This window comes from Pseudochaenichthys georgianus, chromosome 12 (assembly GCF_902827115.2).
Source record: "Pseudochaenichthys georgianus chromosome 12, fPseGeo1.2, whole genome shotgun sequence".
Taxonomy (NCBI): Eukaryota; Metazoa; Chordata; class Actinopteri; order Perciformes; family Channichthyidae; genus Pseudochaenichthys; species Pseudochaenichthys georgianus.
Genome location: NC_047514.1, coordinates 469,087 through 495,635, shown reverse-complemented (window position 1 = coordinate 495,635; position 26,549 = coordinate 469,087). Strand labels below are relative to the sequence as shown.

The 26,549-nt window shown below is 44.2% G+C and overlaps 2 protein-coding genes across 2 annotated transcripts; both read left to right on the top strand.

The window, feature by feature from the left end:
* The first annotated feature begins 731 nt into the window (after positions 1–731).
* On the top strand, positions 732–9,969 carry psmb7 (proteasome 20S subunit beta 7). The gene is made up of 8 exons (XM_034096101.2): positions 732–844; positions 2,690–2,783; positions 3,084–3,181; positions 5,499–5,639; positions 7,843–7,958; positions 8,168–8,226; positions 8,325–8,476; positions 9,759–9,969. The coding sequence occupies exons 1-8, from the start codon at positions 783–785 to the stop codon at positions 9,868–9,870; spliced, it is 834 nt and encodes a 277-aa protein (XP_033951992.1). The 5' UTR covers positions 732–782; the 3' UTR covers positions 9,871–9,969.
* An 828-nt stretch (positions 9,970–10,797) lies between these two features.
* Positions 10,798–20,410, top strand: cdk9 (cyclin-dependent kinase 9 (CDC2-related kinase)). The gene is made up of 8 exons (XM_034096574.2): positions 10,798–10,887; positions 11,011–11,124; positions 12,061–12,142; positions 12,272–12,362; positions 13,226–13,392; positions 14,508–14,679; positions 17,882–18,030; positions 19,449–20,410. Exons 1-8 carry the CDS (start codon positions 10,835–10,837, stop codon positions 19,812–19,814), a joined length of 1,194 nt encoding a protein of 397 aa, XP_033952465.1. The 5' UTR covers positions 10,798–10,834; the 3' UTR covers positions 19,815–20,410.
* The last annotated feature ends 6,139 nt before the right edge of the window (positions 20,411–26,549 follow it).

The following is a 26,549-nucleotide window of genomic DNA, read 5'->3' as shown; positions in this document are numbered from 1 at the left end:
TGGAAAACAGTTAGGTTGTTACAGAACGTGTAAAATACAAAAACTGCTAATATTTGTTTCTCACTTTGTTGATGTATTCATTAAGTTAACCTGGTGACAAATATTTGTGTGTTAGATTATCATTAGTTATTATTTACTCAATTTTGTGAATGAAAAATTATTATAATATATATATTGTAATTATCTTTCATTCACAATATGTATATATATATATATATATATATATACACCACTGTCACACAAAGTTGCATACATGCTATGATTAGAATGTTTATGATAACAGTACCCAGAGGTGTAAAGTAACTAGTACATTTTCTCAAGTAGCCTACTGCACTTACAGTAAGTACCCTTTTGAGGTACTTGTACTTTACTTGAGTATTTCAATGTAATGCTACTTTGTACTTTAGTATTCCTACACTCTGGTACTTCTACTTTTACTCAAGTACAGGATCTGAGTACTTCAACTTTTACTTAAAATTACACGATTTACCTCTGAACTGTAGTGGAGTAGAAGTACACAGTAGCATAACATGGAAATACTCCAGTAAAGTACAAGTATCTCAAAATTCTACTTAAGTAAAGTACTTGAGTACATGTATTTAATTACTTTCTTCCTCTGATGAAAAGACACTGGTCTAGACAAAATATATATTCTACAATAACGATGGTCGGTCGCAGTACAAAGCTGGCTCCAGAGGGAGGCTGCCAACTGCCGTTAAACACCACAGAAGAAGACCCACTTCCTTTACTTCCGGGAAACAAACCCCTCTTCATTTATCAAGATGGCGACATTAATAGTGAACCAGCCACCGGTCGGGGGTTTCAGTTTCGATCACTGCAAGAGGTAAGCTACGTTTTAATAAAGGAAAACCTGTTCACAATAACTACCTCACTAAGGAGAATGATGTTGTGGCTGTTGTTTTGAGACGTTGCGTGAAATAGGCGCGTTTTGAGGGGCTTTTCTTAGTGATGCTAACTCACGTCAACCATACGATGACTAAGGCTTTTCTGCGCGACTAGTATGTTTTACATTTGAACACAATACGCTTCATATCTTATGGGTTGACATTTATATAACGTGTATTTTATACAAACATGTCCTGGTGGAGCATTTCTTCTCATACCTGTTTATATTCAGCTGTTGTATACATTATGCTAGTTAACGGTTAGCTAACGTTAGTTCATACTGTAGAGGAGATGACTGGATTTAGACACTTTACACCGACACCTGTTATTTTAATCGACTATATTCCAAGTGCATAGTGGTGTAAAGTGACTAATTAAATGTACTAAAGTAAGGTACTTTACTTGAGTATTTCCATATATGCTACTGTGTACTTCTACCCCACTTCTCTTCAGAGGTAAATGGTGTACTTTTACTCCACTACATGTATTTAATCCCTTTAGTTACTTCACAGATCTGGATGAATGGTGTGAAATATAACCAAGTGTTAAATCAGACTTTAGTTCCACCTGGAGTAAATCCACCAGCTACCCTGCAGTCTACAAAGTACTTCAGACTAGCTGCACCTCCACCAGCTACCCTGCAGTCTACAAAGTACTTCAGACTAGCTGCACCTCCACCAGCTACCCTGCAGTCTACAAAGTACTTCAGACTAGCTGCACCTCCACCAGCTACCCTGCAGTCTACAAAGTACTTCAGACTAGCTGCACCTTTACCAGCTTTGAGAACACTTTCATGATCAATCATTATAAAACATATCATATATATTATTCTGAGATGGACCAATCTGCACAACGACTACTTTTACTGTCTTTCACTATATTATGATGATAATACTTTTCTACTTTCACTTGAGGAGCATTTTGAATGAAGGACTTTTACTGTGACAGAGTATTCCTACACTCTGGTACTTCTACTTTTACTCAAGTACAAGATCTGAGTACTTCTACTTTACTCGAGTACAAGATCCGAGTACTTCTACTTTTACTCAAGGACAAGATCTGAGTACTTCTACTTTACTCGAGTACAAGATCCGAGTACTTCTACTTTTACTCAAGGACAAGATCTGAGTACTTTTACTCAAGTACAAGACTTGAGTACTTCTACTTTTACTCAAGTACAATATCTGAGTATTTCTACTTTTACTGTCACTACTGTAACTATATTTTAATGATAATACTTTTCTACTTTCACTTGAGGAACGTTTTGAATGCAGGACTTTCACTGTAACAGAGTATTCCTACACTCTGGTACTTCACGTCTTCCAACTCTGCAAGTGCTAAGTAACAAGATGCAGCAATTTAGACAGTTATACAATTGGCTTCACGTGTACTAGGAGTTTTTGATTTGGTAAAGCACTCCATTGTTTGTATGTAGTTTTACACTTAACGTGTGTACATAATTTAATTTTGGGAATGTTAGATTTTGACAAGTGTAGTGGTTCAGAACAGCAGGCGCTTAAAAAACCAAACATCACTGAATATTATGTAGTATGAAAAATCAACAGACATGTAAAAAAAAAGGCCATTAGGCAGTTCTTTTACAAAATAAGATTATGAAAACGGCTCAAAGCAATTGATGACCTGCCATTAAGCAAATGTAGTGTAAGGGAATTGAGCAGCCGACAGACTTTTAAAATGACATGGCCATTGTAGCCTCGGGTTATCAAGAGAACTGTTGTTTTTACAGCGACAGAGTTATACATGTGCTTTTTATCTTTTTCAGAAATGCATATCTGTTAGGAGAGGCTAACAAAGTGGGAAGCAGCTTGCCGACTGCCCGGAAGACAGGAACCACCATCTGTGGCATCGTCTTTAAGGTGAGTGACGTGCTGATTAACATGTAGTCAAACTTTAAACTTCTAAAGCGCTGATGCTGAGAGTTTTATTATTAGTTAGTCCCTTAATCATCACCTGGGAAGTATGTTTTAAGAAGATATGCGTCTATAGGTCAGCTTTAAGGGGTGCGACCTGAGTGGTTGGTTATTATACCACGGTCTAAAGTCACCTAACTAAGTTAACATGTTGGAAAGAACCAGCGGCTTTCAGCAGCGAGGCTAGTTATTAGAAACGTATGTTTTACTTTGCGTGTAAAATATACTTTGCGTTTCCCTCTGAAGGATGGCGTCATCCTGGGAGCCGACACCAGAGCCACCGAGGGCATGGTGGTGGCCGACAAGAACTGCTCCAAGATCCACCACATCTCCTCTAACATCTAGTAAGTGTCCATCATCTCCTCTAACATCTAGTAAGTGTCCATCATCTCCTCTAACATCTAGTAAGTGTCCATCATCTCCACTAACATCTAGCAAGTGTCCACCATCTCCACTAACATCTAGCAAGTGTCCACCATCTCCTCTAACATCTAGTAAGTGTCCATCATCTCCACTGACATCTAGCAAGTGTCCACCATCTCCACTGACATCTAGCAAGTGTCCACCATCTCCACTAACATCTAGCAAGTGTCCACCATCTCCACTAACATCTAGCAAGTGTCCACCATCTCCACTAACATCTAGCAAGTGTCCACCATCTCCTCTAACATCTAGTAAGTGTCCATCATCTCCTCTAACATCTAGCAAGTGTCCACCATCTCCTCTAACATCTAGCAAGTGTCCACCATCTCCACTAACATCTAGCAAGTGTCCACCATCTCCACTGACATCTAGCAAGTGTCCACCATCTCCTCTAACATCTAGTAAGTGTCCATCATCTCCTCTAACATCTAGTAAGTGTCCATCATCTCCTCTAACATCTAGTAAGTGTCCACCATCTCCTCTAACATCTAGCAAGTGTCCATCATCTCCTCTAACATCTAGTAAGTGTCCATCATCTCCTCTAACATCTAGTAAGTGTCCACCATCTCCTCTAACATCTAGTAAGTGTCCATCATCTCCTCTAACATCTAGTAAGTGTCCATCATCTCCTCTAACATCTAGTAAGTGTCCACCATCTCCTCTAACATCTAGCAAGTGTCCATCATCTCCACTGACATCTAGCAAGTGTCCACCATCTCCACTGACATCTAGCAAGTGTCCACCATCTCCACTAACATCTAGCAAGTGTCCACCATCTCCACTAACATCTAGCAAGTGTCCACCATCTCCTCTAACATCTAGCAAGTGTCCACCATCTCCACTAACATCTAGTAAGTGTCCATCATCTCCACTAACATCTAGCAAGTGTCCACCATCTCCACTAACATCTAGTAAGTGTCCACCATCTCCTCTAACATCTAGTAAGTGTCCATCATCTCCTCTAACATCTAGTAAGTGTCCATCATCTCCACTAACATCTAGCAAGTGTCCACCATCTCCACTAACATCTAGCAAGTGTCCACCATCTCCTCTAACATCTAGTAAGTGTCCATCATCTCCACTGACATCTAGCAAGTGTCCACCATCTCCACTGACATCTAGCAAGTGTCCACCATCTCCACTAACATCTAGCAAGTGTCCACCATCTCCACTAACATCTAGCAAGTGTCCACCATCTCCACTAACATCTAGCAAGTGTCCACCATCTCCTCTAACATCTAGTAAGTGTCCATCATCTCCTCTAACATCTAGTAAGTGTCCACCATCTCCTCTAACATCTAGCAAGTGTCCACCATCTCCACTAACATCTAGCAAGTGTCCACCATCTCCACTGACATCTAGCAAGTGTCCACCATCTCCTCTAACATCTAGTAAGTGTCCATCATCTCCTCTAACATCTAGTAAGTGTCCACCATCTCCTCTAACATCTAGCAAGTGTCCATCATCTCCACTGACATCTAGCAAGTGTCCACCATCTCCACTGACATCTAGCAAGTGTCCACCATCTCCACTAACATCTAGCAAGTGTCCACCATCTCCACTAACATCTAGCAAGTGTCCACCATCTCCTCTAACATCTAGCAAGTGTCCACCATCTCCTCTAACATCTAGCAAGTGTCCACCATCTCCACTAACATCTAGCAAGTGTCCACCATCTCCTCTAACATCTAGTAAGTGTCCATCATCTCCACTGACATCTAGCAAGTGTCCACCATCTCCACTGACATCTAGCAAGTGTCCACCATCTCCACTGACATCTAGCAAGTGTCCACCATCTCCACTGACATCTAGCAAGTGTCCACCATCTCCACTAACATCTAGTAAGTGTCCATCATCTCCACTAACATCTAGCAAGTGTCCACCATCTCCTCTAACATCTAGTAAGTGTCCATCATCTCCTCTAACATCTAGCAAGTGTCCACCATCTCCACTAACATCTAGTAAGTGTCCACCATCTCCTCTAACATCTAGTAAGTGTCCATCATCTCCTCTAACATCTAGTAAGTGTCCATCATCTCCACTAACATCTAGCAAGTGTCCACCATCTCCACTAACATCTAGCAAGTGTCCACCATCTCCTCTAACATCTAGCAAGTGTCCACCGTAGGCGTTGCACACTTCGAGTGGAGTCTACTTCTGCTCCGAGCCCAGACAACATGACTTTGAGAGAAATGGATGATTTGGTTTCTTATTCTCCGCTTGCTTGTTTCTGTGCAGCTGCTGTGGAGCAGGAACAGCTGCAGACACGGAGATGACCACTCAGATCATCTCCTCCAACCTGGAGCTGCACGCCCTCTCCACAGGACGCGTGCCCCGCGTGGCCACTGCCAACCGCATGCTCAAACAGATGCTCTTCAGGTACACACCGCAATATTTAGGATCTTTTTAAAAGGGACGTGAACAGTTGAAAACAGACTGCCTTGTTAGGAGGTTGTGCCATGACTTTGGAAAAAACTACTACTACAAACTACTTTGTTGTCGGTGAGCTGGTTTTCTTGAAGTATCTTTGTAATTACATTTTTTTTTTATCATTTCATATTCCAGCTGTTTCTCAAAAAACATGTTTTGGAAATCATGCCATTCAAATTTTACATTTACATTTTAAGAAGTTGTAGTTTTTGTATTTCTACCCCAAGCTTCCACAAGTGGGTCAAAAATGACCCGCATGCATTTTCTATCCTATGGGAACCTTTGATTCTTATCACCTGTTGCTGTCAGGAATACATTCACTGTAGGACACACAGACGACATCACAAGTGACACCTCTCAGGAAGATTATTTTACACAGCAAGATCTGAAACCTGTCAGTATAATAATAATACATTATATTTTGATAGGGCTTTTCAAGGACTCAAAGTCGCTTAACAATACAAGGGAAGGTTCGGGTGGGGGTATGGGACTATCAAACTTGATCAACCGGCATGGATTGATGGGGGGGGCTATGATGAGTAGACAAGAGGAGAAGAGATGAGTTTTGAAAAGGGACTGGAACACACTGAGGGTCTCAGAATAGCGGAGATCTTTGCATCGATATGTTCAAAACGTTTTTTTTCAAAATGTAAAAAAAAATGTCTAAAATTATAAATAGTGAAAAATTAAATATAAAATATTTCTAGTGTGAACCAAAATATAATATTTTGTGATTGTTCTTAACCAAAATGACATAAAAACACATATTATTCTAATACGGGTCCTTTTTGAGCCACTTATGGAAGAGTGTAGTCACTCGTGCATCTACGGGTAAACACGACTGCTAGCTTGGTAGCTGCTAACACATGCATGTTTGACTACAACAGTGTCATCTGCATTCAAAGGCCTAACACTTTAAGTCAGGGGTGTCAAACTCAATTTCATCGTGGGCCACATTAGCATTATGGTTGCACTCAAAGGGCCGGTTGTAACTATATAAATAAACATAATTAAATACATAATATGTATGAAATAATGTATTGTATTATATTATTGCCTCTGCATTGGATTTTTATTGGATAGGGTAATAACTTTGTAATTATGTCTGAAAGCAGAAGTCTAGGGCAAATAATTGCAAGTCTCTTCAGTGCGCATGTCACAACATGAGATGCATTGTGGGACATGCAGTTTATGGGGAACATGCTTCTGTAAAATAAAATGGAGCTTTATTAATCCCCGTGGGGAAATTCAGTAGTTTAACAGCAACAGGGTAAGATTGAAAAACAGGACAAAACAGATTCACACAGATTAATACAATTAAGGATAAATAAGAAATAACTATAAAATAAGAAATTAATTAAAATGAACATATATAGATATACTGTAAAGTAGCATGTAACCGTATAATAAACGTATTATATTCTTTGCAAGCTCTTGCGGGGCCACATAAAATGAAGTTGCGGGCCGGATTTGGCCCCCGGGCCTTAAGTTTGACACCCGGGCCTTGAGTTTGACACCCCTGCTTTAAGTCATCAGAAGGATCCCATTAAATCAATATGAAGAGGTCCATGCGAGCGCACTGGGTGAACAAGTAAATCAAGAGAGTTTGGATATTAAATTAGCCGAATCAAATGCTTTGTGGAGCGTATCAAAGTGTTAGCAGAAGGGCTGGCTTCGATCCAAGTGGCCTGTACTTACGCTCTTCCTGGTGAGGAAGGGAGATGAGAATACGGAGTTCTCGTCAACAACGAAGGCAGAAAATACCTTTTTATTAATCTTAACTGAATATACATTTGGATATAGATGCTCGGGCACTTACAGTATTATCTCAAAGTGTGTTTCTAAAGGAAGGAAACAAAACTCCAGACCCGACAACTCCCCACAACTACAGCCAAAGATACACAAACAAATGCTGCAACTCGATGTGAACGAACTACTAAACCGCTCGAATCCCGTTCAAATTGTTAACAGACTCTCTTTTTAAAGAACAAATATATGACTTACTTGTGGTGAAGGACGAACACGTCGAACAGAAAGAGAAAGTAAATTGACAGCAGGCTGTAATATGAGAGGGGGCGGGGCTTAGCAACAGTCTCCATGTCTCTGCCCACTCGGCTTCACATTAGGTCATACATCATGCTGTGTGTTTCAGGTATCAGGGCCACATCGGGGCGGCTCTGGTTCTGGGCGGAGTGGACTGTAACGGCCCTCACCTCTACAGCATCTACCCCCACGGCTCCACTGACAAGCTGCCCTACGTCACCATGGGTACGCCTCAGACACAACACACTCACCTCTGACCTCCATCTTGTAACTCTGGCGCAACAATTTCCTTCGGGATGAATGAAGTCTTATCTTATGTTTATTTCTAATGAACCGCAGCTTCGAATAGAACTCTAAACTCTAGACAGCACTTAAAGAGGGTGAGACAATATTTAATTGATGGCCTCATTGTGAACTTGATTTCCTCTCCGCAGGCTCTGGCTCTCTGGCTGCCATGGCGGTGTTTGAGGATCGCTACAAGCCTGACATGGAGGTAACCCCCCCCCCCCCCCCACACCTTTTTTAAAGATCAGATTTTCGAACTGAGCATCAATGCTGATCTATTTGTATTTGTTTTGTCGGTGTTGAAAGGAGGAGGACGCCAAGCGGCTGGTGAGAGACGCCATCGCTGCGGGAATCTTTAACGACCTGGGCTCCGGCAGCAACATCGACCTGTGTGTCATCACCAAGGGCAACCTGGACTACATCCGGCCCCACGAGGAGGCCAACAAGAAGGGCGTCAGGTGAGGAAATGATCCTGGTGGGGAGGACACACACTGAATGTAACTTCCTTACAGCCAGAGGCAAAGTAGTTTTTAGGTACTCTGGTATCTTTGAGCTGATGCAGCGTTTTCTTTCCTCGTTCACGCTGTAAATATCAAAGCGTTTATCGGTCCCTGTTGAGAGACTACAAAAAGTAAATGAAATGTCTTAAAGGTGTACTTTGGATCTGCTATGCAGCTTAATAATCCTTTTATTCCAACACTGCTTCTGTATACTATGGTGAACTACACACACACACACACACACACACACACACACACACACACACACACACACCTCAGAGTGCACATATCCCCTGTTCTGGATCAATGTGCGAGTCATACGTTGCACACACGGTCACATTATGAGTCCATGATGAACAGCAGCTCCGCTCTGACGCTAAGCATGCTGGGTGATTGAGTCATGACGAGCTGTGGCTGACTTATTGTCTCGTTGCTTGTTCTGCTTGGAGACTAACTGAGCGTGAAGGCGTGCAGCAGTGAGTACAGTGTGGTGTGACCGAGTGCACAGCTAACACCCCCCCCCCTCTCTTCTGAGCGTGTGACTAACCGACAGGGGGCGGGGGGATGTGACGGACATACCGTGAAGAGGTAGAAATGTGTCCGACTAGAGATCCTACCTCAAGAGTTGTTGATAATTTAAAGTCATGCCACGATTTTGGAAGGCCAGAAAAAAGTGAAACGGTAGCCGGAACTACGCCGAGTGGAAAGCAACACAAAAACGCTTAAACCGTGCTGCGGTGGAAAAGCGCCATTAGTATCACTATATAAAAGTAACCGGATTACTCTCACTTTTAGATCACCTCCATATCGAATGCAACGGTGATAAACAAGAGAGAAATAAATATCAATAAGATACGTTTAACTATCGTGTATTTTGTAAGACAACAGAACTTTAGCGAAACAAAGATATTTAGGATCAAGAATGTGTCCTATTAAAGGAAACGGAATGCTGCTTTTTACTGAAGACGTCTCGCATAATGCCAATCAAAACAGAAAATACTCTTAATGTGATGCATAAAGATTATAAACTATTTCTTAAGTAAAATAACAGAATACCGTATTGTGAAATATACAAGCTATAAAAAGTACTGCAGTGAAAGAAGTGTGATTTGTATCGCCGCCCCGTACTGACCACTTGTTCTGGATGTCTCCTCTGTGTCCTCTGGATGTCTCCTCTGTGGCTGAAGTGTCTCCCTTCAACATGCACGTGTTTAACTGAAACCTGTGTTCCCTGATGTAGAACCGGTGACTACAAGTACAAGATAGGAACCACAGGCGTGCTGTCGAAGGTGGTGACCCCGCTGAACCTGGAGGTGGTGGAGGAGAGCGTTCTCACCATGGACACCTCCTAAAAATACTTACTACGTCTTCTTCGTGTAACTCACTAGCTTCACAATTCCTAACTCGATGGTTTGTTTTTCCATAATTTACAATAAAAGTGTTCGAGTTGATTCCTGTTTCGTCTTTGTTTTTGTTCTGACAGAATTATGTAAAACATGACATTATTGCAGAGCGAGTGTGTTACTTATGAAAGTGGTGTGTTTTAGATATAATCTTTTTTTTTTTACAATGTATTACAAAGAGAATCAGATGAATTGGTAAATATTATTTACTATTTAAATAAATAATAATGAAAAACAAAAATGTATTTGAAACGAAAGAGATTTATTTTTTGAATACATAAAAAATAATAATTACAAAAAATATAAATACATTAAAAATAAGTATATTAAAAAAAAATCATGATACAAAATACGGTGAGGAGGGGCTGTCGGGCTGGTTAGGGAGATGCCACCAGCTCCTCATGGGGACGTGAGAAACAAACATTAAAATAATTTAATTACATTTTAATTGTAGCAAGTATCAACAAATAATAATTAATAAAATAATTCAAATGTAATAAAATAAAATATAATGACAAAGACATGACAAGTAAAAATACAATGGGTAAATAAAAAAATGATATCACTACATAAATCATTTAAATAAATATTAACATTTAAATAAATAATAATAAAAAACGTACTTTTTTAAAATAAATACAAAATTATAATAACACAAAATAGAATAACATGTATTTATACTTATGTCATGTTCCGTCCTTTATGTTCTCAAGGCTGGTAAAGGTGCAGCTAGTTTGGATGACTTTGTATACTGCAGGGAAGCTTGTGAAGTTACTCCAGGTGGAACTAAAGTCTATTTAACACTTGATTAGTCAAAGTACACTATTCCCAGATTCCAGGAGGTGGCGGTAAATGCTCATAAAAGCTGTTTTCCAACCGCCATTAAAACCACAGAAGAAGTTTCGCAGTAGAGATGCAGCGAGAAAAAACAAGCAATGCCGCGGCGGCGACGGCGGTGGCTGAAAAGTAAGAATATAACTATTTACAACTCTATTTTTAACATATCTGTGTTGTTATTGAGCTATGTTACCTTCCTATGTAGCTCGTGTTAACAACAGTGTCTTAAAATGAGGTGAATTTCCTCCTCAGGCCCGACCGTGAGGCCGCCATCATGTCCAAATACTACGATGGAGTGGAATTCCCTTTCTGCGACGAGTTCTCAAAATATGAGAAAATGGCTAAAATAGGACAAGGAACCTTCGGGTGAGAAACACACACACACACACACACACACACATGTTTACCGTGTGACCAACAAGCTGAGTGGGTGGTGTTTGTTTGTTTGTGTGGCTAATGGTAGCTCAGCTGTGCTACTAGCTAACTTTAGGCAGGTTTATTGATATCGTGTAGAGCCGATGAGTGGGAGGCGGAGGCGGCGTGTGGAGTATGGAACTCCACACTTTATTTCCCATTAGTTTTCAGAAAGGTAGGAACAACTTCATTACATGCTACTCAAGCTAGAATGATTGATAACAAACCACAGGTGCGCTCCCTAACAGGTCCGTGGCGCAACACACTCTGATGTCCCGTAATGTTCCACCACAATAGCCCCTTTCAAAACAAGGCAATTCAAAGTGCTTTACTAAACTGAAGAACATTAAGAAATCATTTGCTCCCACACATTCATGCTGCTAACTATTCTTTGACCCCATCTGTAGTCACTTAAATAACAAAACAAGGTCTTTCGGCATAGTTTAGTTAGGCTACAACAATATGCCTTTAGTTCAAGGTAAACATGGCTTATTTTAGCACCGTTAAATCTGTATTATGTCTAGGAGACTTTTGTGAGAATGTACCCTTAACTTACCCCCGATATTCCACCCATGTTACACCCGTATTACACTGTTCTTGCACCTTCATTACACATTAATACACGCCCATGTAACAATGTTATTACACATTCAATTGCATCCATATTATACCCATGTCACACATGGACACAGCCTGTCCAATGGCTGTATCCCCCAGTATACAGAACACATTTAAGGGACGTTGTAGTCTGTAGTTTATAAACACTCTAGTTTCCAAAGCTTAAAATGTTAAGCTAGAAATCATTCCTTTCTTCGAGGTGTTAAATATTGAAGTTGTGAGCTAAATGAATAGTTCTGAATGTCTTTTGTTTTAATGTCCACTTCACAGGGAGGTGTTCAAAGCGAAGCACAGACAAACCGGGAAGAAGGTCGCACTGAAGAAGGTGTTGATGGAAAATGAGAAAGAAGGGGTAAGAGAACCTTAACTGAAGCAAACGGGTCAGATATGGCAAGCGCCCTTACTATTGACACCCTGAACTCTAATCAGTGATTGAACACGTTTGTTAAATGAATGTATTCTTCTGGCTGCTTTGTTTCAGTTTCCAATCACAGCTCTGAGAGAGATCAAGATCCTCCAGCTGCTCAAACACGAGAACGTGGTCAATCTGATCGAGATCTGCAGAACCAAAGGTTGGTGAGAACATATCGCGTCTATAAATGTACTGCCAGGATTCGTTTCTGTCTTCATCTAATGGCGCATTTCCACTACAGCGCGGTTTAAGCCCGTTTTTGGGTGCGTTTCCACTCGGCGTAGTTCCGGCTAGCGGGTACTTTTTCACAGTTTTCCTGGCTCTCCAAAATCGAGGTTCTTTCCGGGCCAACAACCGGGCTGAGTATGCTAAACTACTGACGGCAAGGCGGCTACAACTACAACAAAATGAACATATTTGACCGTGATTTAATTATAATACACGTTTCTAAATGATGCCGAAGGAACAACACACTGATACCGGTTAGTAAAAACCATGAATTAATGCTTTGACAAGTCTGCAGACAGACGGCAGAGAAACACCTTTTAAAATGCGTGTTGTCTAAATGTAGCTTGGCTAAGCTAACGTTGTATATGCTCCGACCGTCCACACTCACAACAACGGCCTATACAGACATAAATAAACCAGCGACTGTATCCTCCATGACACAGGCAGTCTGTGGTTTGTACTTGTTTCACTTCTGTCTAGTTTCTGAACAGATATGAGGAGCTGTGAGCTCTGAGGGCTAACAGCTAACGGCTGATGTTGGTTTTGTGGTTCTCATTGAAGATGGCGTCACGGCTCCGCCTACACTGCGTTACTATAGTTACTGCCCCAGCTTCTAAACTGTAATGGAAACGCAGCATAAAGTGAGCCGGGCCAAACTATACCGTACTAAGCCGAGCGAGGCCCTGCAGTGGAAAAGCGCCATAAGTTTGTTTCACTGTTGGGCAGCAGGAAGGATATTTAGTGACAGCACTTGTTTTAAATGTCTCTCTTCTCCCTTGTCATTGTTTCTTGAAGCTACTCAGTTCAACCGGTACAAAGGCAGCATCTACCTGGTGTTTGACTTCTGTGAGCACGACCTGGCCGGGCTGCTGAGCAACGCCAACGTTAAGTTCACCCTGGCAGAGATCAAGAAGGTCATGCAGATGCTGCTCAATGGACTGTACTACATCCACAGAAACAAGGTGAGCCACGAGAGTAAACATGAACATCCACTGCCTCCTTGGTCTGATTTACATGCATCTTCTCCCGGTTTAAAGGTCACCTATCAAGCTATTTGTAGGCAATAGCATAGGTCTCACATATATAAAACATGTCTATGAAGTGTTTTGCTCAAAATACCAAACAGATCACCCATTCTAGCCATGCCTCATATCCCTCTCTTTCACTTCCTGTTTCAAAAGTGCAGATTCTGGGTATAAACCAAGCCCCCAGGAAGTGCGCCGGACTCAGATGAAAATATTCGTGGTGGCCAAACGGCGGTACTACACTTCCGTTTGGTTGCCAGGCCCGGGAAACACTTTTTCCCATTGACTTACATGGGGAAAGAGACGTCTGTATATCGTTGGATAATTTTTTTTAAACTAAATAAACTACCCAGTGTGAACGCTTGTATAGCCCTTATTCGTTCCTCAAGTTGTAAAAATGTGCTAATAACGTTATTCTGAGAGTTATTTCCCTCTGGATTATGAACACGCATGTGACGTGTCCCGACCAATCAGAGCACACTGCTCACAGGGAGGGTGGGGGCTGGAGCTATTGGAGCTACAACGAGAGTGAAATTCAGTGAATCCACGTATGAAGAAGTGCATTTCGCCTGATAGGTCCCCTTTAAATCCCAGGGAAAAGCCCCTCATTCATACATAATTATTCATTTCATTTTTATTTGTTCCGTTCATGGTATGTACAACTTAATGTATAACAATTATTTACAGAACATGTCTCTATAAACACACCATACCTGAAAAGGCGTAGGGAGAAGAAAATCATCTTATATTACCTGCCCCTTTATTAAATAAATAGAAATGGATGGGCTGCCCTTCATATTTTCTTATTCGCAGCCAATCATAACAGTATCGTAGGAAAACAAGAGAAACAAAAAAACGTACAAAAAAATACTTAGTTCCCACTTGACAGATAACAGAAAGAAACAAAACGACACTAAAACATCACATGGACAAGAAAAAGTGCAGCATCTGAGTCCAACTGGAGTCGAAGGGGGAAAGCGGCGCATACTCATAATTCTCACTGCTACCATGTGTTCCAGTCTTGGTCTTAACATTTCCTTTCCTTGCCTCAGATCCTCCACAGGGACATGAAGGCAGCCAACGTGCTGATCACCAGAGACGGGGTCCTGAAGCTGGCTGACTTTGGTCTGGCTCGAGCCTTCAGCCTGGCTAAGAACAGTCAGGGGAACCGCTACACCAACCGCGTGGTCACCCTGTGGTACCGACCTCCAGAGCTGCTGCTGGGTGAGACGACACGGGTCAAGACGGCACACAGAAACATGCACAGGCACTCCCGTTGTTCACTAATTCACTCCTTAGTAATGTTTGGGTTCTGCAATAGCTCCAGAATTGCCATGGCAACACTGCTGCAGCTATTCGTAGTGCCTGCTGTTCCTTAAAGTCCTTTTTGTTATGGTTTGCATTCCTATTATGCTTGTTGGGTTTTCCCTTCCCTGCAGTGTGCCTGAAACGCCTCCATAGGACTCCTTTGTTTACTTCAGGTCTCTGGTTTCAGACGGAGGGTGAAAAAAGGTGCTGCAGTATGAGAAAAATAAAGAGCTTTTTGAACATTAAAGCTTAGAGACACTACATACTGATATACACCTGAACATCAGCAGGAGAGGACTCTTTAAAGTAGGGACACTACATACTGATATACACCTGAACATCAGCAGGAGAGGACTCTTTAAAGTAGAGACACTACATACTGATATACACCTGAACATCAGCAGGAGAGGACTCTTTAAAGTAGAGACACCTACATACTGATATACACCTGGACAATCAGCAGGAGAGGACTCTTTAAAGTAGAGACCACTACATACTGATATACACCTGAACATCAGCAGGAGAGGACTACTTTCAGGAGAGGACCATAACTAGACACTACATACTGATATACACCTGAACATCAGCAGGAGAGGACTCTTTAAAGTAGAGGACACTACATACTGATATACACCTGAAGATCACGCAGGAGAGACTCTTTAAAGTCGAGACACTACATACTGATATACACCTGAACATCAGCAGGAGAGGACTCTTTAAAGTAGAGACACTACATACTGATATACACCTGAACATCAGCAGGAGAGGACTCTTTAAAGTAGAGACACTACATACTGATATACACCTGGACATCAGCAGGAGAGGACTCTTTAAAGTAGAGACACTACATACTGATATACACCTGAACATCAGCAGGAGAGGACTCTTTAAAGTAGAGACACTACATACTGATATACACCTGAACATCAGCAGGAGAGCACTCTTTAAAGTAGAGACACTACATACTGATATACACCTGAACATCAGCAGGAGAGAACTCTTTAAAGTAGAGACACTACACACTGATATACACCTGAACATCAGCAGGAGAGGACTCTTTAAAGTAGAGACACTACATACTGATATACACCTGAACATCAGCAGGAGAGGACTCTTTAAAGTAGAGACACTACATACTGATATACACCTGAACATCAGCAGGAGAGGACTCTTTAAAGTAGAGACACTACATACTGATATACACCTGGAACATCAGCAGGAGAGGACTCTTTAAAGTAGAGACACTACATACTGATATACACCTGAACATCAGCAGGAGAGGACTCTTTAAAGTAGAGACACTACATACTGGTTACACCTGAACATCAGCAGGAGAGGACTCTTTAAAGTAGAGACACTACATACTGATATACACCTGAATATCAGCAGGAGAGGACTCTTTAAAGTAGAGACACTACATACTGATATACACCTGAACATCAGCAGGAGAGGACTCTTTAAAGTAGAGACACTACATACTGATATACACCTGAACATCAGCAGGAGAGGACTCTTTAAAGTAGAGACACTACATACTGATATACACCTGAACATCAGCAGGAGAGGACTCTTTAAAGTAGAGACACTACATACTGATATACACCTGAACATCAGCAGGAGAGGACTCTTTAAAGTAGAGACACTACACTACTGATATACACCTGAACATCAGCAGGAGAGGACTCTTTAAAGTAGAGACACTACACACTGATATACACCTGAACATCAGCAGGAGAGGACTCTTTAAAGTAGAGACATACATACTGATATACACCTGAACATCAGCAGGAGAGGACTCTTTAAAGTAGAGACACTACATACTGATATACACCTGAACATCAGCAGGAGAGGACTCTTTAAAGTAGAGACACTACATACTGATATACACCTGAACATCAGCAGGAGAGGACTCTTTAAAGTAGAGACACTACATACTGATATACACCTGAACATCAGCAGGAGAGGACTCTTTAAAGTAGAGACACTACATACTGATATACACCTGAACATCAGCAGGAGAGGACTCTTTAAAGTAGAGACATTACATACTGATATACACCTGAAGATCAGCAGGAGAGAACTCTTTAAAGTAGAGACATTACATACTGATATACACCTGAAGATCAGCAGGAGAGAACTCTTTAAAGTAGAGACACTACATACTGATATACACCTGAACATCAGCAGGAGAGGACTCTTTAAAGTAGAGACACTACACACTGATATACACCTGAACATCAGCAGGAGAGGACTCTTTAAAGTAGAGACACTACACACTGATATACACCTGAACATCAGCAGGAGAGGACTCTTTAAAGTAGAGACATTACATACTGATATACACCTGAACATCAGCAGGAGAGGACTCTTTAAAGTAGAGACACTACATACTGATATACACCTGAACATCAGCAGGAGAGGACTCTTTAAAGTAGAGACACTACATACTGATATACACCTGAACATCAGCAGGAGAGGACTCTTTAAAGTAGAGACACTACATACTGATATACACCTGAACATCAGCAGGAGAGAGGACTCTTTAAAGTAGAGACACTACATACTGATATACACCTGAACATCAGCAGGAGAGGACTCTTTAAAGTAGAGACATTACATACTGATATACACCTGAAGATCAGCAGGAGAGAACTCTTTAAAGTAGAGACATTACATACTGATATACACCTGAAGATCAGCAGGAGAGAACTCTTTAAAGTAGAGACACTACATACTGATATACACCTGAACATCAGCAGGAGAGGACTCTTTAAAGTAGAGACACTACATACTGATATACACCTGAACATCAGCAGGAGAGGACTCTTTAAAGTAGAGACACTACATACTGATATACACCTGAACATCAGCAGGAGAGGACTCTTTAAAGTAGAGACACTACATACTGATATACACCTGAACATCAGCAGGAGAGGACTCTTTAAAGTAGAGACACTACATACTGATATACACCTGAACATCAGCAGGAGAGGACTCTTTAATATCTACATGTAAGCGGCCTCTGTATGCATGAATATGACTGAACTGACTTGTATCTGAAAGCGCTTTCTGGAAAAGGCGTTTTATAAACTTTTTATTTAACTATCTTTTCTGTTAGGTGAGCGAGACTACGGCCCGCCCATTGACCTGTGGGGAGCAGGATGCATCATGGCGGAGATGTGGACCAGAAGTCCCATAATGCAAGGCAACACTGAGCAGCATCAGCTGACTCTCATCAGCCAGCTGTGCGGCTCCATCACCGCTGAGGTAACATAGGAGCATGGCTTTAGAGGAGGGGGGGGGCGTCCAGACACATTCGATCTCAAGTGTGCCGGAGCAGTAAAATCATAGCATTAATAACCACAACTCCTTCCCTTTTTGTTTTAGTGCAGAAAAGTACAATGTTCACATTTGATGAAATACAAAGCATCATGAACAACCTGGCATTTCTGAACGATGTCATGCCTCAGTTTATCATTTACACAGTACTTACAGATCACAGTGTATCTACGCTTTTCCACTGCAGGCCTCGCTCGGCTCAGTACGGCCAGGCTCACTTTATGCTGCGTTTCCATTACAGTTTAGTAGCTGGGGCAGTAACTATAGTAACGCAGTGTAGGCGGAGCCGTGACGTCATCTTCAATGCGAACCACAGGAAACCAACATCAGCCGTTAGCTGTTAGCCCTCAGAGCTCACAGCTCCTCATATCTGTTCAGAAACTAGACAGAAGTTAAACAAGTACAAACCACAGACTGCCTGTGTCATGGAGAATACAGTCGCTGGTTTATTTATGTCTGTAGGCCGTTGTTGTGAGTGTGGACGGTCGGAGCATATACAACGTTAGCTTAGCCAAGCTACATTCAGAAAACACGCATTTTAAAAGGTTCTTCGCCTGCCGTCTGTCTGCAGACTTGTCAAAGCGTTAATTCATGGTTTTTACTAACCGGTATCAGTGTGTTGTTACTCCGGCATCATTTTGAAACGTGTATTAGAATTAAATCACGGTCAAATGTGTTCATCTTGTTGTAGTTGTAGCCCCCTTGCCGTCACTAGTTTAGCAGACTCAGCCCGGCTGTTGGCCCGGAAAGAACCTGGATTTTGGAGAGCCAGAAAACTGTGAAAAAGTACCCGTAGTTGTGGAAATGCGCCGTTAGTCAGCGGTATCTGGAACTGAACAATTTAGTATTTTACTTTATGATCAAAACTAAGATCTAGAAATGGTTTTGTAATTTAATAATACCCGAAACCACAGATAACAAATGCCAGACGGTGCAGGAAGAGGCAAACACCCATTGCGCTCGACCTAAACAATGTTAGAAATCAGTTAGTATTCAAAACAAAGGGTCAGTATACCAACAACTGCTTGAATTCAATAAAATATGACATACTTTAAGAACAACATGTACTGTACTTACAATTTTAAATTAACACCAGGCGTCATACAGGGGCAAGTTCCAGATCTTAGTCATTTCCACACCTGTAGCCCTAACCCACCACCATACGCACTGAAGTGGGAACTGTTGAGGAATCCGTTATCCTCCTGCCGTGTAAAGGAATAAATACGAAACGCATGAAAGCCATGAATACTGCAGTTAACGTCTCCTCTGTAACTCTTTGCAAGTCATCCCGTGCAGTACTTGTGTTCTCTGTCGCCTGGACCCTGAACCGCTATCCTCTCTCTCAGGTGTGGCCCGGCGTGGATAAGAAGTACGAGCTGTACCAGAAGATGGAGCTCCCTAAAGGGCAGAAGCGGAAAGTGAAGGACCGCCTGAAGGCCTACGTGAAGGACCCGTACGCTCTGGACCTGATCGACAAGCTGCTGGTTCTGGACCCGGTGCAGCGCATCGACAGCGACGACGCGCTCAACCACGACTTCTTCTGGTCCGACCCCATGCCCTCGGACCTGAAGAACATGCTCTCCACACACAACACCTCCATGTTCGAGTACCTGGCCCCGCCCAGGCGGAGAGGCCACATGCCGCAGCAGCAGCCCAATCAGAACAGAAACCCAGCCACCACGAGTCAGACGGAGTTCGATCGGGTGTTTTAGCTTTCAGGCGTGTGTGGGAAGCGTCTCGTCTGATCGTCAACGCTCCACGTTCCTTACCTGGAGATCGGTGTCGTCTGATCTGCTCTGTGGACAGTTTGCAGGCCCAGCTGTTATGTTCCTTCTTCTTGCCTTTTCAGGGTTACACTCGGTGGGCGCCGTCGCCTTGACTTAACAAGGCCCCTGATAGACTGGTTTTTTATATATATATCTTAACATGATCTTATATTATCACTTCAAAGGCTTCTCAGTGTTTTATTTATATTAGGAAATGTGAACACTTGTATTCATTTTATTTTACAATGCCACACATTTCTGACCCGATGGAGGGGAGTGACTAGCCCCGATAAAAGGGTCCTTTCTCGTACTGTAATAACAAGTCAATCCTGTTTAATATTATTTCCTCTTCCATCTCAATTCCTTTTTTCCCTGAAAGTTCTTTTATTTAGTTTAAGTCCAAATTCTGTGGTTGAGATTCCAAGCTTGTGACCAACGCGACTGAGTAAGATGTATCATTTTTTTTTTTTATGTAAACTATGAATTTCGGAGTTTTGTTCAGCACTGTTTTACAGCCATGTCAATAAAACACAAGGATTGTACCTGTCACACACTTCTTCCAGTAGGTGGCGCTAACCTATCAGAGTTTATTAGCACTGGGAAACACAAGTGCTAACAGCTTTCACGATATGAAGGCAACACGTTCATTCTATATCCTCTCGGGTGGAGTCGTTAATATTTAGGTTCTGCTTAAAATGTGTGGCGTGTACACAGAGGTGGGAGAAGTACTAAAGTAAAAGTAGAAGTACTCAGATCTTGTACTTGAGTAAAGGTAGAAGTACCCAGATCTTGTACTTGAGTAAAAGTAGAAGTACTCAGATCTTGTACTTGAGTAAAAGTAGAAATACTCAGGTCTTGTACTTGAGTAAAAGTAGATGTACTCAGATCTTGTACTTGAGTCAAAGTAGAAGTACTCAGGTATTGTACTTGAGTCAAAGTAGAAGTACTCAGATCTTGTGCTTGAGTAAAAGTAGAAGTACCAGAGTGTAGGAATACTCCGTTACAGTAAAAGTCCTGCATTCAAAATGTTCCTCAAGTGAAAGTAGAAAAGTATTCTCATCTAAATATAGTGAAAGACAGTAAAAGTAGTCGTTGTGCAGATTGGTCCATTTCAGAATAATATATATGATGTTTTATAATGATTGATCATGAAAGTGTTCTGGTCATGGTTCTCAGCAGGAAACCGATGGACTGTCCACTCCAAGTAGGGAATGAGTCCTTACCCCAAGTGAAGGAGTTCAAGTATCTCGGGGTCTTGTTCTCGAGTGAGGGATCAATGGAGCGTGAGATGGGCCGGAGAATCGGAGAACCGGAGCGGTACTGCAGTCGCTTTACCGCACCGTTGTGACGAAAAGGGAGCTGAGCCGGAAGGCAAAGCTCTCTGTCTACCGGGCCATTTTCGTTCCTACCCTCACCTATGGTCATGAAGGATGGGTCATGACCGAAAGAACGAGATCGCGGATACAAGCGGCCGAGATGGGTTTCCTCCGCCGGGTGGCTGGTGTCTCCCTTAGAGATAAGGTGAGAAGTTCGGTCATCAGGGAGGGACTCGGAGTTGAGCCGCTCCTCCTTCGCGTCGAAAGAAGCCAGTTGAGGTGGTTCGGGCACCTAGTTAGGATGCCACCTGGGCGCCTCCCTAGGGAGGTGTTCCAGGCACGTCCAGCTGGGAAGAGACCAAGGGGTAGACCTAGGACCAGGTGGAGGGATTATATCTCTTCGCTGGCCTGGGAGCGCCTTGGGATCCCCCAGTCAGAGCTGGTTGATGTCGCCAGGGAAAAGAAAGTTTGGGGCTCTCTGCTGGAACTGCTACCCCCGCGACCCGACCACGGATAAGCGGGAGAAGATGGATGGATGGATGAAAGTGTTCTCAAAGCTGGTGAAGGTGCAGCTAGTCTGAAGTACTTTGTAGACTGCAGGGTAGCTGGTGGAGGTGCAGCTAGTCTGAAGTACTTTGTAGACTGCAGGGTAGCTGGTGGATTTACTCTAGGTGGAACTAAAGTCTGATTCAACACTTGGTTATATTTCACATCACTCATCTGTAAAGTAACTAAAGGTATTAAATACATGTAGTGGAGTAAAAGTACACCATGTACCTCTGAACTGTAGTGGAGTAGAAGTACATAGCATAACATGGTAATACTCAAGTAAAGTACTAGTACCTGAAGAGCCGAGTACTATATATACTGTACAGTAGACCAAATATACATGATGCAAAGAGAAAATGCATTTATGGATATGTTACTTTGCATGTGGATGTATTTGATAAGAAACACCTGAGGCGCAGAGCGTGTGTGTGTGTGTGTGTGTGTGTGTGTGTGTGTGTGTGTGTGTGTGTGTGTGTGTGTGTGTGTGTGTGTGTGTGTGTGTGTGTGTGTGTGTGTGTGTGTGTGTGTGTGTGTGTGTGTGTGTGGTGTGTGTGTGTGTGTGTGTGTGTGTGTGTGTGTGTGTGTGTGTGTGTGTGTGTGTGTGTGTGTGTGTGTGTGTGTGTGTGTGTGTGTCAAACTGGAGTTTTCTCAGATGATGGATTGCTCTTTTAGTTCCAGATTTCATCCGCTGTCACTTCAGCTGACGAGGAGGTTTTTTTCTTTTCAAGACTGGAGCGCCGTGCTGTGTGTTGACAACGACAACTAACATAAATTAGAAAGCGCTCCAATGGACAGATGGGCCTCCGACAGCAGCCACCTGCATGCAGATGTCCTCTCAATTCTTCACCACAGAAACAGTGGATCAGCTCTGAGGATGAGAGGCCAGGACGAGGCTCTAAACCGGGCTAGGACGAGGCTCTAAACCGGGCCAGGGCCAGGACGAGGCTCTAAACCGGGCCAGGACGAGGCTCTAAACCGGGCCAGGTGAGGCTCTAAACCGGGCCAGGGCCAGGACGAGGCTCTAAACCGGGCCAGGGCCAGGACGAGGCTCTAAACCGGGCCAGGACAAGGCTCTAAACCGGGCCAGGAGGAGGCTCTAAACCAGGCCAGGAGGAGGCTCTAAACCGGGCCAGGAGGAGGCTCTAAACCGGACCAGGACGAGGCTCTAAACCGGGCCAGGACAAGGCTCTAAACCGGGCCAGGACGAGGCTCTGAACCGGGCCAGGAGGAGGCTCTAAACCGGACCGGGACGAGACTCTAAACCGGGCCGGGACGAGGCTCTAAACCGGGCCGGGACGAGGCTCTAAACCGGGCCAGGACTAGGCTCTAAACTGGGCCAGGATGAGGCTCTAAACTGGGCCAGATGAGGATCTAAACTGGGCCGGGGCGAGGCTCTAAACCGGGCCAGGACGAGGCTCTAAACCGGGCCAGGAGGAGGCTCTAAACTGGGCCGGGACGAGGCTCTAAACCGGGCCAGGACGAGGCTCTAAACTGGGCCAGGATGAGGCTCTAAACTGGGCCAGATGAGGCTCTAAACTGGGCCGGGACGAGGCTCTAAACCGGGCCAGGAGGAGGCTCTAAACTGGGCCGGGACGAGGCTCTAAACCGGGCCAGGAGGAGGCTCTAAACTGGGCCGGGACGAGGCTCTAAACCGGGCCAGGAGGAGGCTCTAAACTGGGCCAGGATGAGGCTCTAAACTGGGCCCGATGAGGCTCTAAACCGAGCCAGGTGAGGCTCTAAACCGGGTCAGGTGCGACTCTAAGCCGGGCCAGGTGAGGCTCTAAACCGAGCCAGGGCGAGGCTCTAAACCGAGCCAGGGCGAGGCTCTAAACCGGGCCAGGTGAGGCTCTAAACCGGGCCAGGATGAGGCTCTAAACCGGGCCAGGTGAGGCTCTAAACCGGGCCAGGTGAGGCTCTAAACCGGGCCAGGATGAGGCTCTAAACCGGGCCAGGTGAGGCTCTAAACCGGGCCAGGTTGAGGCTGTGAACCGGGCCAGGACGAGGCTCTGAACCGGGCCAGGAAGAGGCTCTAACCCGTGCCAGGATGAGGCTCTAAACCGGGCCAGGATGAGGCTTTAAACTGGGCCGGGACGAGGCTCTAAACCGGGCCAGGACGAGGCTCTAAACCGGGCCAGGTGAGGCTCTAAACCGGGCCAGGTTGAGGCTGTGAACCGGGCCAGGACGAGACTCTGAACCGGGCCAGGACGAGGCTCTAAACTGGGCCAGGTTGAGGCTTTAAACCACGCAAGGTGAGGCTCTAACCCGTGCCAGGATGAGGCTCTAAACCGGGCCAGGATGAGGCTCTAAACTGGGCCGGGACGAGGCTCTAAACCGGGCCAGGACGAGGCTCTAAACCGGGCCAGGTGAGGCTCTAAACCGGGCCAGGTTGAGGCTGTGAACCGGGCCAGGACGAGACTCTGAACCGGGCCAGGACGAGGCTCTAAACTGGGCCAGGTTGAGGCTTTAAACCACGCAAGGTGAGGCTCTAAACCGGGCCAGGATGAGGCTCTGAACCGGGCCAGGATGAGGCTCTAAACCGAGCCAGGATGAGGCTTTAAACTGGGCCAAAATGAGGCTTTAAACTGGGCCAGGATGAGGCTCTAAACTGGGCCAGGATGAGGCTCTGAACCGGGCCAGGTTGAGGCTCTGAACCGGTCCAGGATGAGGCTTTAAACCGGGCCAGGATGAGGCTCTGAACCGGGCCAGGTTGAGGCTCTGAACCGGGCCAGGTTGAGGCTCTGAACCGGGCCAGGATGAGGCTTTAAACTGGGCCAGGATGAGGCTTTAAACCGGGCCAGGATGAGGCTCTGAACCGGGCCAGGATGAGGCTCTGAACCGGGCCAGGATGAGGCTTTAAACTGGGCCAGGATGAGGCTTTAAACCGGTCCAGGTTGAGGCTCTGAACCGGGCCAGGATGAGGCTCTGAACCGGGCCAGGATGAGGCTCTGAACCGGGCCAGGATGAGGCTTTAAACCGGGCCAGGATGAGGCTCTGAACCGGGCCAGGATGAGGCTCTGAACCCGGCCAGGATGAGGCTTTAAACCGGGCCAGGATGAGGCTCTGAACCGGGCCAGGATGAGGCTCTGAACCGGGCCAGGATGAGGCTCTGAACCGGGCCAGGGTGAGGCCACAGGTCTGGATCCACAGGCCTTTGTATGGTCTTCTCTCTGAGGGATGTGAGGACACCGCTGCAGGGCTGTGTTTGGGGTTAAGGCCGTGTGAGATTGGGATTAACGTCAATTCAGATTTACAGTGGTCTTGCTGCTTCTGGAAAACACGGCTACTATATTTGGTGAAGTGCTGCTCCGTAAGGGCCTGTGCTGTGTGTTGAGTTAATACTTGAATATCATTAATACTGTACACATAGAATTTAGATATGTATTATTCAGAAATGTACAACCCAAAAACATACCCTACTCTAACCCTAACTTAATCTGTAATGTCTGAGTATACTTTGAGGAGGCTGAGCCAATCAGGAGAGCCACACAAAATGTTCTTCGACACTTTCCCCTCTCTTCCCTTTCTCATTTCCCTCCCTCCGTCACCTTCCCAGTCCTAGCCAGCGGCGCCCGTGTGTTGCTGATGGCATCCTGAGCAGGGCAGCTCACATGAAAGGGGTCCTGTCACTCACTTGAGGCGGCCATATGTGTGCCTGCATGAGCTCTGTGCCAGCGGCGGGCTGCTCTGCCAGAAGACATTAGGGAAGCAGCAGGGTGTCATTAAGGCGGCACCATGATTGATTAACCGTAAATCTAGAGCATGAGACCTAGCAGACACACACACACACACACACACACACACACACACACACACACACACACACACACACACACACACACACACACACACACACACACACACACTGAGGTGGTGATGGAGACAGAGCCCCCTGCAGATCTGAGGGTGTAATTGCATTATCTGCCCTGTAGGGAGAGGATGAGCTTGGCTTGCTCTGAGATGAACACAGTGAGGGGCCACATGAAGCGATTAGGGGCCCTCCAGCCCTCTGCTGCTCTCCTAAGGCGGATTTCATCTTCAGTTTTCCACCACAGCGACTCACATAGCTGTGGGGAGCTAATGGCAGATATGCTAGATTCCCCAGTGGCTTATCCTGAGTCGCCGGATGGATTTCTGCTGATGGAAATTAGACGGAATTGAACAGGAGCTGTTTGTACACGACAGCTGGATCAGTGTCTTCAGAGGTACGGGCAGAAACACAAGGGACATCATCACGTTTAAGACCATTATTAGCTTCTGAAACGATAGGACTTGATCAAGTTATTAGCCGTTTTTCATGCAAAACAAACATCTGAAAAAACTGTTATTGGGGACACAGGCGGTCTCAGCTCTCTGGAAAGTTATCTGATTCGTCTATCACAGGGGTATCAAACTCAATTTCATCGCGGGCCACATTAGCATTATGGTTGCACTCAAAGGGCCGGTTGTAACTATATAAATATACATATATAAATATATAAAATAATGTATTATATTACATTATTGCCTCTGAATTGGATTATTATCGGGGTAATAACTAACTACGTCTGAAAGCAGAAGTCCAGGGCAAATAATTGCAAGTCTCTTCGGTGTGCATGTCACAAAACGAGATGCATTGTGGGACATGTAGTTTATGGGCAACCTGCTTCTGTAAATCGGCATGTAACCGTATAATAAACGTATTATATTCTTTGCAAGCTCTTGCGGGGCCGCATAAAATGAAGTCGCGAGCCGGATTTGGCCCCCGGGCCTTGAGTTTGACACCCCTGTATCAGATGTCATTGTTTTTTATTTGCATTGCAATTTATATTGAGGTAAT